The following is a 12,431-nucleotide window of genomic DNA, read 5'->3' on the forward strand; positions in this document are numbered from 1 at the left end:
ATCAACTACAAAACTTATTTTAAAAGTTAATATTATGATTTCTTTTTATAATTTGACTTATTTCTTCTTTAAAAAAATGAATAATGAGGAAATACAGGCATTCCAGATCTGTTTTTCTTGGCATTAACACAATGTCATCACTGTTACATTAACATAAATTCAAACGCGTAGATGGATCGACTCATCAAGTTTACCATTAACTAATATAAGGAAAATACTTGGTAGTAATAGCATGATGATACTATAACCTAATATATGCACAAAGAATTAAACCAGGGACATTAATACTAGCCATGTCTCGATATGGGATATCGATACTAAGCTCTCTCAGCAGGCAGGGAGAGATAAATAACAAAAGCCAAAAGTTCAAAATGCTTCTGGTTATCTGCGTAGGAGCATCTAACTTCCACAAGCCATACACTCGTCACGGTTGCTCAAAGAACACACCATCTGGGCCATTTTAGTTTCTTCATCAACTGGAGTCACTGGTTTTTCCTGCATTCAAGTTCAAAACGCGTTCTGTAACGATGGAACATATTGAGTTTATGATGAGAGAGTAAAAGATGTAATGGTTTACTACCTTCAGGATGGAAGTATCAACTGTGAACTTGATTGCATCTGCCGCTGCGCGTGATCTTAGATAGTACATTCCTGTTTTTAAACCCTGCCAGTAACAAGTTTGAAATTCAAAGACATGTACAAACCATCTTCACACATGAATTTCAGGCAAGAGCATATCCAAACTAGTAGAAATGAAATGATAGGTCACAATAATCATATAATTGTAACAACAAACTGTTGTGTGAAATGGTAAGCATACCCTGGACCAAGTATGAAAATGCAGGGATGTAAGCTTTCCAAAATTGGGTTGGTCCATATGGATGTTGAGACTCTGGCTTTGATCAATGTAGCATCCACGGTCTACAGCCATATCAACCAAGTTCCGTTGCTTGATCTCCCAAACAGTCCTGACATCATTAGGTAGTATAAGCATGGAATTTGAAGTAAAATGAACATGACAAACAAACCAAAACAATTAAAGAAGTCCATACTTGTATATGAGTTTAAGATCATTTGGGACTTCAGGGATTTTCTGCACAGAACCATCATCATAAATTATCCTATTCTTGAGGGTAGGATTCCAAAGACCCATCTCAGTTAAGTCATGAAGAAGATGCTTGTTCACCACAACAAATTCACCACTGAAAAGAATATACATAGTTAAAATCTGAAGACAGCAAAATTAACTCTATTAGCATTGAGCTAAAGGACAAGCAGCAAAAGTAACCTTAGAACTCTTCTGCTGTAGATATTGGATGTGTATGGCTCAAAGCATTCATTGTTTCCAAGAATTTGGCTAGTTGAAGCAGTTGGCATTGGAGCTACAAGAAGTGAGTTTCTTACACCATTTTTTGCAATCATTTCACGGAGAATACCCCAATCCCATCGATCTGAGGGTGTTACTCCCCACATGTCTGGCTGGACAATACCCTGAACAGAAAAGTCTAATCTTAACAAAATACAATGTGAAATCAAAAAGAAATAGGCAATAGTGAATCAAACACACATCTGACAAATCATCAAGTTTTTGCCCCCATAATATCAGGTTCTACTTTTGGCACATTTTTAATTGTCTTTTCTTGGATATCATCTTCGCATTTAACAGAAAATCACAATTCTTTATCAAGAAGGGCAATAGATTAAACCCTAGCTTAATTTTCAGAAGTCCTGGACAATCAACCAAGCAATCCACAAAGTAAATCATCAACTAAAGCAAAAGCTACAAATATACCTTGCTTATTGGACTTCCTGCATATGTCTCATATGGGCCTTCCTTGGCAGCTAATTCAGAAGAAGCTTTTAAAGCATGGTAGTATATTGTCTCAAATATATCTTTGTTAAGCTGTTGAGCCTGTACATTGACAAAATACAAGATTAGCCCACATTGAAACAGTTAAAAATAACAAAGTTGGATGGAGGGTGACTTACCTCTGGTGAATCAAATGCCATGCCAAGCAATATGAATGTATCTGCAAGACCTTGGACCCCAAGTCCAATAGGTCTATGTCGTAAATTAGACCTTTTTGCTGTTTCAACAGGGTAGTAGTTGACATCAATAATTTTGTTCAGGTTTGTAGTCACCAATGCAGTGACCTGTCTCACATGAAAAATACAACACAGTAAGATAGATATCCAAAATAAATAACTAAGAAACATCAGAAGTTGACAAGGCCAATTTGACAGAACAAAATCTAACCTCTGCCAGTTTGTCAAAATCAAAGTACCGGTTTTTAGCGCCTCTACTCCCAACAAGCTTAGATGGTTGTGATTCACTTGGGACCTCCTACAAGATATAAAGAAAGGTACTTAAAAAGAGGACAAAGAACGTAAAACCAAGCAATATTTTCAAGTGTATGGGCATTTGTAACTACCTTCTCTCTGACATATCGTGGAAGAGCAATTGAGGCAAGATTGCACACAGCAGTTTCAGTAGGACTTGTGTATTCAATAATTTCAGTACACAAGTTAGAAGACTTGATTGTGCCAAGATTCTGCTGGTTGCTTTTTCTGTTACAAGTATCCTATGATAACAAACAGAAGAAAGGATTAAAAAGAAAGAATAATGCATCCAAATAACAAAAATAACAAGATAAACCATATTAAAGTCACCTTATATAGCATGTATGGGGTCCCAGTTTCTATCTGAGACTTCAAGATCTCAAACCAGAGATTTTGTGCTTGCACAACCTTCTTAGCCTTACCCTGGATTGACAAAATGGGATCATTATATATCATATGCTGACAAACATCAAGTAATCCAAGGATTCCAAGCTCGACAAGCAATTAAGCACAATATTTGACTTGTTTTTACCTCTCTTTCATACTTCGAATACAGCTTCTCAAAATCTTCACCCCAGCAATCTGCCAATCCAGGAGCCTCACTTGGACAAAATAAAGACCATTGCCCATTGCTTTGGACTCTCTCCATAAAAAGATCAGGCACCCAAAGAGCATAGAAAAGATCTCTGGCCCGATGCTCTTCCTGCAGAGATAGAGACGTTCAGTTTTGCAATTACAAGCCTTATGATATGAAAGGATTACAAAAGTCCTAGTGAAAAGAACAGTTTGATTAAGCCACCTTAGTCCTATGAGACTAATACAACATATTGGGAGTTGATTACATAAAGGATAGTAACTACACCTTTCCATGGTTCTTCCTCAAATCCAGAAATTCAAATATATCAGAATGCCAGGGCTCAAGATAGATTGCAAAAGCACCTATACACAACATAAAATTGTCAGAAAAGTCAATTCAAGGCTTGGGTACATTATAATAAATCAAATAGAGACAAGTAATTAGGCATACCCTTTCTTTTGCCACCTCCTTGGTCAACATATCGAGCAGTGTCATTAAACACACGTAGCATCGGAATAATTCCATTTGATGTCCCATTTGTTCCACGAATATAACTCCCAGTACCACGAATATTGTGCACAGATACTCCAATTCCTCCAGCAGATTTGCTAATAACAGCACACTCCTTAAGAGTGTCATATATGCCCTCAATACTATCGTCTTTCATGCATATCAGGAAGCAGCTACTTAACTGCAAGTCAAGGAAGAAACTATCAAACAACTTTTGTTTGAAAATTATGCTCTGAAGCTATTTCCAAATCAAATAGACATACTTGAGGCCTTGGAGTTCCAGCATTAAAAAGAGTAGGAGAAGCATGAGTGAACCATCTCTGAGACATCAAATGATAAGTCTTGATGGCAGATTCAATATCTTTCTTGTGTATCCCTACAGAGACTCTCATCAGCATGTGTTGTGGCCTTTCTACAACTTTCCCATCAATCTTTAAGAGGTAAGATCGCTCCAGGGTTTTGAAACCAAAGTAATCATAGTCAAAGTCCCTGTCATATATGATCTCACTGTCCAATCGAGCTGCATTCTGTGGAAGATAAGTAAGTTAATAACTGACCTCTGAAATCTCATCAGCATTCAAATGGGCATACCACCTTGGGAAACAACTTAGTAAATCATGTTTATATTGAGCCAAAAATTTAAAGATAGAAGGTTGAATATTAACAGAAAGCAAAATGTCTTATTGCCTGAAAATGGAACTCAGCATTCTTAATGAGAGGCAGAAGGATTGGCAACAATCTCATCACTACTTGGTTTTAGTAGCAGCAAGGACATGTCATGTGCATGAAAAATGGATAACTGAGCAACTTTTAATATGTTTCAAGGTTAAATGGAAATACAGGTACAGTGTTCAGGATAACTAAGCTATGTCAACAATGATCAAGTGAAGAGCACAGGGACAAGTCTGGATGCATATATTTTTTGATATGAATAATAAAGGGACACAAAACTCAGGGAAACTGGTGCTTTCAAAATTCAATGACCTTTTCTACAATATTTTACTCCAGTCAACTGCGTTTAAGCTATTATTTAATGAACAAACAAACTTTCAATCTCATCATAACCCTAAACAAAATTATTTTCAGAAAGGGCAATGATACCTCCATTATAATCTCATACACTTCATCAGAAATCAAAGGTGCCTTGAGTCCAGATCTCTCACTGACATGGTTATACATGTCCTTGACCCTGTGAAAATCACAATATTATAAGCAACACCTTTCTATCTCAATCATTAGGCCAACCTTCTGTTTTCAAAGAATTATAAGTACTGGTGACAAATAATGCCCTTACGTCTCAGAAAATATTTTCTTTGTGTTCTTGTGCAGATTGGAAACGGCAATCCTAGCAGCCAGCTGCAACATAAGTACATTTTAGCAAATGGATGATTAAAAGCACCATGATCAGAAAGCAAAAACTCATATTTAGATGTTTCCTCAACAAAAGCTTGAACTCTATCTGAACAGCATGGGGAGAAAACAGAATAGTCACTACCCCATTCCAATTAATGACACATTGTAACATCTATAATCAAGATAAGCTATTTTCTTGATTATTCAAATTGAACCAGTTACATATGTAAGTTCATATTAATTAAATATTTTTACTTAATATGAAGATATACACACAACTACAATCATTCAAATCACTTTTACTTGTTCAATCAATAATTCTTGGAGCTCCTGCTCTATTTCTTTTTCTTGATAATAATGGAATCAAATTTAGTTTATTTACTTTGAAATCAACAACTCAAGCATATCATGATTCCATTATTATCAAGAAAAAGGAATAACGCAGCAACCCAAAGAACCATATTTTAAATTGCTGAATAACAAGACTGTAATCTCTTTTTTTCTCAAAAATTCAAGATGTGGTTCTTTGGGCTACTCCGCTGCTTCCCCCAATTGTTGAAGGCAATAATAAATACTCCCTCCAATCACTTTTACTTGTTAAATTTGAATTATCAAAAACAATTTATCTTGATTATAGCCATTGAAATGTTGTCAAACATTTTTGAATGCAATCACACAATATTCAAAACATTTTCAACACAGCCTTTCACTAGCTATATCATTAGACTTCAATTTAAACAGTTTGATATAATACTTCTCTATCGAACTAGTTTTTCAATCAATGGTTTAATACAATATATTATTTCAATACTACTAATACAGTAGGTAAAATTTATTTAATATCTTAAACTCCATTTCCAATAAAATATTAACAGTCAAAGTATTGATATATGAATCTTCTATAACAATTTCCCACTATTTAACTCCATTTCATTAAAATTCAACATACTCAAAACACAGATCAAAAGATGTAAAGCAAATCGGAGAATAGCTCACCGCTTGACTACCTAAAATTCTTCACCGTATTGATGAGAATTCAATTACCCACCTAATAATCTCATCTCCATTTTCCCCATATATATCCCCAATTGTTTGTTTTTTTTTTTAAAAAAAAAAAAGCAAATCAGAGACACACACAAGCATAATCAAGGTAATTCCCACTACTGGAACCCATTTCATTAGAAGATGAAATACTATTACCTCAAATTAACCTAAACTCCTGATCTAATTACCATTTCCAAATTCAGCACATCCAAACACACACATCAATAGACATAGAGCAAATCAAAGAGCAACCCAACTTAATTGACAACATGATTTTTCACCTTATCCATAAAAATTCAAATCCCTATTTAAAAAAAACACGAATCAGAGACTCACACAAGCATAATCAGGATGATTCGCAGTCAAAGCAGCCGCCGTCTCAGCAGCCAATTCATCAAGCTGACTCGTAGTAACCCCTTTATAAACACCAGCACAGACCTTCTGAGACACAAGCACCGGGTCACAATGATCAGGACTAAGCCCATAACTCAATTTCTTCAATCTAGCAGTAATCTTATCAAAATGAACCGCTTCTTGACGCCCATCTCTCTTCACAACATACATTGTTCTTCTCTCTTTTTTCAGTGAGGAATTTCGTCAAACAGTTGGCAGAAGGAACAGATTACAAAACAAAAAATGGAAAGTCAGACTATAAGAATTTGCTAAAATTTCAGTGAGATCTGTGCGTATATATAACATTTAACAAACAATTTTTTGAACTTTTGTATTTGAATTTCCCTCTCTTTTCTTTTCGTAGAAATGAAATTTTTTGAAATTTTCCCGCCAAATGGAAGAGCGGGTTATGCAGGGTTTGGCGGGTAAAAATATTAAATATGGCTGGAAAAGTGGAGGAGAAGCTATCTGTGGGGCCCACTTTGTTGAGATTTTTGTGGAAACTATAATTTGAGATAATTGTTACTCTCTCCGTTTCAAAAAGAATTAGAAGGAAATTTAAAAAGATAAAAGACTTTTTAATCTTGTAGTTTTAAATTAAAATTATGTCAAATGTATTAAAGTGTTCTTTAACATGCCACGTGAAAAGTTAAAGTTAAAGTTAAATTGTTGCCAAAAAAGGAAAGGGGTTATTCTTTTTTAAACAAATTAAAAAGGAAATAGGACATTTTTTAAACAAACTAAAAAAAAAATACGGACATTCTTTTTAAAATAAACTAAAAAAAAAATACGGATATTCTTTTTAAAATAAACTAAAAAGGAAATACTGACATTCTTTTTGAAATAAACTAAAAAGGAAATACCGACATTCTTTTTTAAACGGAAGAAGTAAAAAAAACATTTTAAATATAAATAACAAATTTGAGTCGGGAAACAATCACTAATACTTATATTTAATTTATGTGGTGACTTTTGAGGGTAAAATAGTTTATATTAATCATGAATTTGGGCATGAAATTTTTAAGTTTATTAAATAAGATTAACATATTCGAAAATTATGTAAAATAAACATTTAAATATTATGTTAAAAAATTGCCGTAAAAATAGATTTGCTTGAGTTGTTAAAAAAATTATTTAAATTTGAAAATTTGAAAATATTACATAGGTTAGGTGGAAGAATATTATGATAGATTGTCTACTTTTCTATGTCACATTCCTAACGTAAAATATTTTATGCATCGAATTATATTTTTAATGTATTGGCTATATATTTATGAAATTATGCAGCAACATAAGAATTACTTTACTCTAGCTAATAAGGAACAAAATTAAATGTTCTTATTTATGATTAACTTTAGTGGTAAATAATAAATATCAATTTTAATACTCATTTATATAATTTATACTTTTGCCGCCAATTTTTATTATTTTTTGTTGTGGTAGGTAGGACCAAATTATAATGAATTGGTTAGCTTTTGTTACAAGATCGGAATTTGGAAGTTGGGCCATTATGTACTGTTTATTTTAATTTTTCTAGTTGTCATTTTTTGGGATTCTAAACTTTAAGCTTGTAATGAAAGTCAACATAATTACATATTTGATTTTTAAAAAAACTAATTCAAAAGTTCAAATTTTGAAATTTGAGTTCATTTCACCATTCTTTACAAAAATAAAAATAAAAATTATTATATATTTTTATTTGAAAGTTTGAGATGGTCGAATCAAAATTCAAACAAAAAAATGTCTAGTATTTAGTATTAACGAAATCAAACGTTTAATCATCCTTGTCAACGATTTTTGAATTTGAACTTTTCCTAAACATAACTTTAGAGTTCAGAGTTCAGGCATTGTTTGTCTTTTGATATTGATCTCGAAATGGCTAAATTTGTTAGATAAATTTATGCATTTCAATTTTCAGTAATGACTTAAAAGGTGATATCAAGATTGGCTATTTGTGCAAATTGCCTCTAGATATTTTGGTTTCATTTGGACTTTGCAAATATGTCCAAAGAAAAAAATAGTATTTCTAGTATTAACTTTGGGCTTTTCAAAGATAATTTTCATGAGATTTGCATCTATATGGCTGGTCCATGAACCTTCACTTGATTAAAGAAGGTTCTACTAACTAAATAAATTGAATTTTAAAAGTGGCGGATTCAAAATATTAATGGGAGATTAATAAAAATATAGCAATGTTTGCCGAACTTTGTATATGTACTAAAAAAATTCATCAAATATCAACAAATCGAATTTGAACCGAGTTATTATTGCATATGAACTTGAAATTGCTATACAATAACGCATAAACTTCAAATATTGAATCCACCTTAGCAAGTTAGTGGCAAAAATTTGAAATTTCACTATGGATGCTTAAGAATTAATGTATATTACATGACCTATATATTTTGTATTGTTTTTCTATGTATACAATGTAATTTTTCAATGAATAGTATTTAACTGATCCCTCAATATTGTTTAACCGGAAATAGCGAAGTCAAGAAGTTGAAACTTTCAACCACTTTAATTTGTTTGTTAAATTTAATGTGGAAAATTTCTGAAAATCATTCTCCAAACTGTCAAGGTACTGGATGTACAAGCATATAAGTGAGTGCCTTCAAATAATATCCCCTGTGGAAAAGCTCAAAAGTAACCCGAGAAAAACTTACTCATATCAGATGTTCACGTTAAATCAATCAATATATGTATACCATGTGTGTGAGAATAGACACTTGATGAATAGCTTATTGCACACATTTCTCTTCTCATTTTAGTATCATTCTAATACAACTTTATTAAATTTTGGATGGTAAATTTAAATACTTTTCAATACAAGAATAATACTATACGATTAGCAATTATATTTAAGTGAATGGTAAAATGGTAGTTCAACATTTTATGAATATCTTCGTCTTTCAATTTTTGACTTAGCATCTTCTTACTATAGTATAGTATGATGACGACATACAATGATAAGTATTCTATAAAAAAAATAGTGAATGTATGTTACGTTTTATTTTATTTTCTTTTACATGGTACACAACTTTATAACATATGATTTGAAAGATTGACTCCCATGGACTTGGCTCTAAACAATATATTGTAAATTTATTTGATTTTGTCAAACACAATGCAACTTTTCAATAAAATACGTTGAGAACAAAATTAAGTAATTAGTTCCGTTCACTTTAATAATCTACGGAAAAAAACATGTTGTATTTGAAAGTAGAGAAGTAATGAAACGAACAAAAACGTATATGGAAATATTCTGATTAACGCTATTTTAATAAAAATGTCGAAAGTTTTATTAATTTACTATTTCTTAAAATAAGTATAAAATTCAATATATTTAATATAAGCTTTTTAACGATTTAATAAAAGTATAAAAAGTTAATTATCCTCTGAATTCACTGAATACAGTTCATAATTATCCTCTGAATTCACTGAATACAGTTCATGTCTTTGTGCATCTCCTCCTGATCATAGTGATATAATGAATATAATCTAGTGTTAAACTTAATCTCATAAAAAAGATATGGATAATGGACAAGTATTTTTAGACATTTTCAGAGATATACTTATACTATATTAAGGTCCTATTATCTCTCTGAATTTATTTTATAAATAATTTTCTACCGCTTTTCAGCTTACGTGACACTATCTTGTGGGTCCAGAGAGAAAATTATTTATAAAATAAGTTCAGAAAGATAGTATAAGTGTGATTCTGAGATTTCAGGCATAGATTAAGGGAATATTATGTATTTTCCAAAAAAAAGATCATCAAACTTTTAACTTCTAAATATTTTTCTTAAAAAGTACGCAGGACTCTTCGATCAATTCAATATTATTTTTCCTCTCCTGTTATCAATTCAGACTTGAGATTTCTACGTAGTTATGGGGACTAGCATAGACACATACAAGAGGTTCAAGCCTCACATACTTATGGTTTTAGGTCAACTTGCTTATACTTTGTTGTACTTTTTAACTGAAGCTTCATTCAATCACGGAATGAATCCGCACGTTTATGTAACTTATCGACATATTGTTGCGGGTTTTGTTACGCTACCGTTTGCTTATTTTCTTGAAAGGTAAATCACAAATTCATTTCCAATGCAGAAATGCATTTTTTCTGATGTTTCTGTTGATTTCTGCAGAAATAAAAGGCCAAAGTTAACTATAGCTTTGCTGTTGGAGATATTTGTACTCTCTCTACTAGGGTAAGATCTATCAAACATCAAATTTTCATATGTTGTTTGATGAGGAATATTATACTACAATAAAAATAACTTTTAGCGGCAATAAATAGACACATATATTTAGTGGCAATTGCTAATTAGTTGTCACTAAAAATCAATTTTGATGTAGTATTAACAGTATATATCATTCATAACAGAGTGAGTTTGACACTGAACATGTACTTTGCGAGCTTGAACTACACTTCTCCGACTCTTCTTGCCTCGATGGTCAACACTATAGCTGCCTTATCATTTGTACTAGCAGTTATTCTGAGGTAACACATACAATTCCCATCATGAAGAAAATATGAGTGCAATCAAAGTTCATAGATGGTCTTCATTGGTGTAGGTTGGAAGATGCTAACATTCGAAATCCTAGAGGAATAGCAAAAGTCATAGGAACCTTGGTTTCCTTGGCCGGGGTCTCGGGCATGACCTTATACAAAGGACCTGTTGTGAAAAGCTTAGGACGTACCCTCATCTACATCCACAGAGGGAATGGTGCTGTCCACGAGAACTGGTCAAAAGGCCTGATCCTCACTGCTGCAAGCTGCATTACGTGGTCAATGTGGTACATCATGCAGGTTTGCACTATAACTCTTCCTATATCGACTTGCATGTAATATGACAAGTTGACACTGGAATGTTTCAGGCTTACACTTTGAAAAGATATCCAGCACAACTATCACTGACAACATGGATGAGTTTTGTTGGTGCAGCACAGTCAGCGTTCTATACTGTAGCTGTACAACACAAACGAACAGCTTGGACGATGGGTTTAGACATTGAATTGTGGTCTACTTTGTATGGGGTAATAAGGGTTCAAGTTCAATAGTTTCTCACCAAAACAATTATGAACTTGCACATTTTAATTAGAATTGTTTGTATCTGGAATAGGGCATAGTGATGTCTGGTTTAGTAGTGTACATACAACTCTGGTGCATTGAACAAAAGGGACCAGTTTTCATAACAGTGTTCAATCCAGTCTCAACCGTACTAGTTGCAGTTGTAGCATATTTCGTCCTTGGTGAAAAGCTCTACACAGGAAGGTAAACAATCGATCTTACCCCCTCAATTTGTTCTTTGGGTCAAATTCATGTACTATATATAATACCCTCCTTGAAACATTTTCAGCATCATTGGAGCAGTAATTGTCATTACTGGATTGTACTTGCTTTTGTGGGGAAAAGAAGATCCACAACCAGAATCGGAAGAGCAAGAGCAATGTTGCACAACTCACGAAGACCCTATGATGCAGATTAGTGCACAACCTTGATAATCTCTGCTCCTTTATGTATATATATATATGGTAGAAGTAAAACAATAATAGACATAATTCTGAGTATTGTCAAGACTCTTTTTTGTTTGGATGTTTGATTAGTTATGCAAGGTGTGGCAGGTTAAAATGCAAGATGTTCGAGTAGTACCACATAGTTTGGATACAGAAAAACTAAAATGTTGAGACAAACAAAAATGGTGATAAAGTTGAAGCAATTGCTGCTTGTCATTTGGAATGTGCATTGTACGTTTTTTTCCAAAATACTTAAAACAAACCTTATATTGTAAATGTTAAATTTAAATGAAACATATATATATATATATTAGACTTTTTATGTATTACAAAGAAACAACAAATATTTTAATCAAATGAAATAGTAAAATAATCTATTTATAACGTGATATTAAGAATAGTAGAAAACACTCAATTTATTATGAGATATTAGAAAAAATAGAAGAGCTTCACATTATTATTATAAGATGTTTGGAGTTACATCCAAAGAGAATGCTAAAAGCCTAAAGCATTGTCATATTAAAAGTCAAATGAACCTGGACTGTACTTAATTTAATTTGCTCAAATTCATCAATTTTGAATTTTAAAGGAATAATTAAATTGATTTTTGTTTTTTTTTACATTTTAATTAAGTCAAGAGTTAAAATGATTATTTAACTTTTTATTTGAAGCTTTCAATGTTTAGTTTATA

At 32.4% G+C, this 12,431-nt stretch overlaps 2 protein-coding genes across 2 annotated transcripts; one reads left to right on the forward strand and one right to left on the reverse strand.

The window, feature by feature from the left end:
- Positions 1-81: 81 nt before the first annotated feature.
- On the reverse strand, positions 82-6,599 carry LOC107017905 (ribonucleoside-diphosphate reductase large subunit-like). The gene is made up of 17 exons (XM_015218192.2): positions 6,161-6,599; positions 4,722-4,783; positions 4,529-4,616; positions 3,691-3,954; positions 3,368-3,608; positions 3,203-3,279; positions 2,873-3,043; positions 2,671-2,763; positions 2,433-2,582; positions 2,258-2,344; positions 1,990-2,154; positions 1,793-1,912; positions 1,289-1,491; positions 1,053-1,202; positions 821-968; positions 581-664; positions 82-495 (listed from the first exon to the last, which is right to left on the reverse strand). Exons 1-17 carry the CDS (start codon positions 6,386-6,388, stop codon positions 400-402), a joined length of 2,427 nt encoding a protein of 808 aa, XP_015073678.1. The 5' UTR covers positions 6,389-6,599; the 3' UTR covers positions 82-399.
- A 3,509-nt stretch (positions 6,600-10,108) lies between these two features.
- LOC107016442 (WAT1-related protein At2g39510-like) lies at positions 10,109-11,725 on the forward strand. The gene is made up of 7 exons (XM_015216913.1): positions 10,109-10,302; positions 10,369-10,431; positions 10,608-10,724; positions 10,799-11,033; positions 11,102-11,260; positions 11,347-11,498; positions 11,584-11,725. The coding sequence occupies exons 1-7, from the start codon at positions 10,109-10,111 to the stop codon at positions 11,723-11,725; spliced, it is 1,062 nt and encodes a 353-aa protein (XP_015072399.1).
- Positions 11,726-12,431: the final 706 nt, after the last annotated feature.

This window comes from Solanum pennellii, chromosome 4, assembly GCF_001406875.1.
Source record: "Solanum pennellii chromosome 4, SPENNV200".
NCBI classification, from domain to species: Eukaryota; Viridiplantae; Streptophyta; class Magnoliopsida; order Solanales; family Solanaceae; genus Solanum; species Solanum pennellii.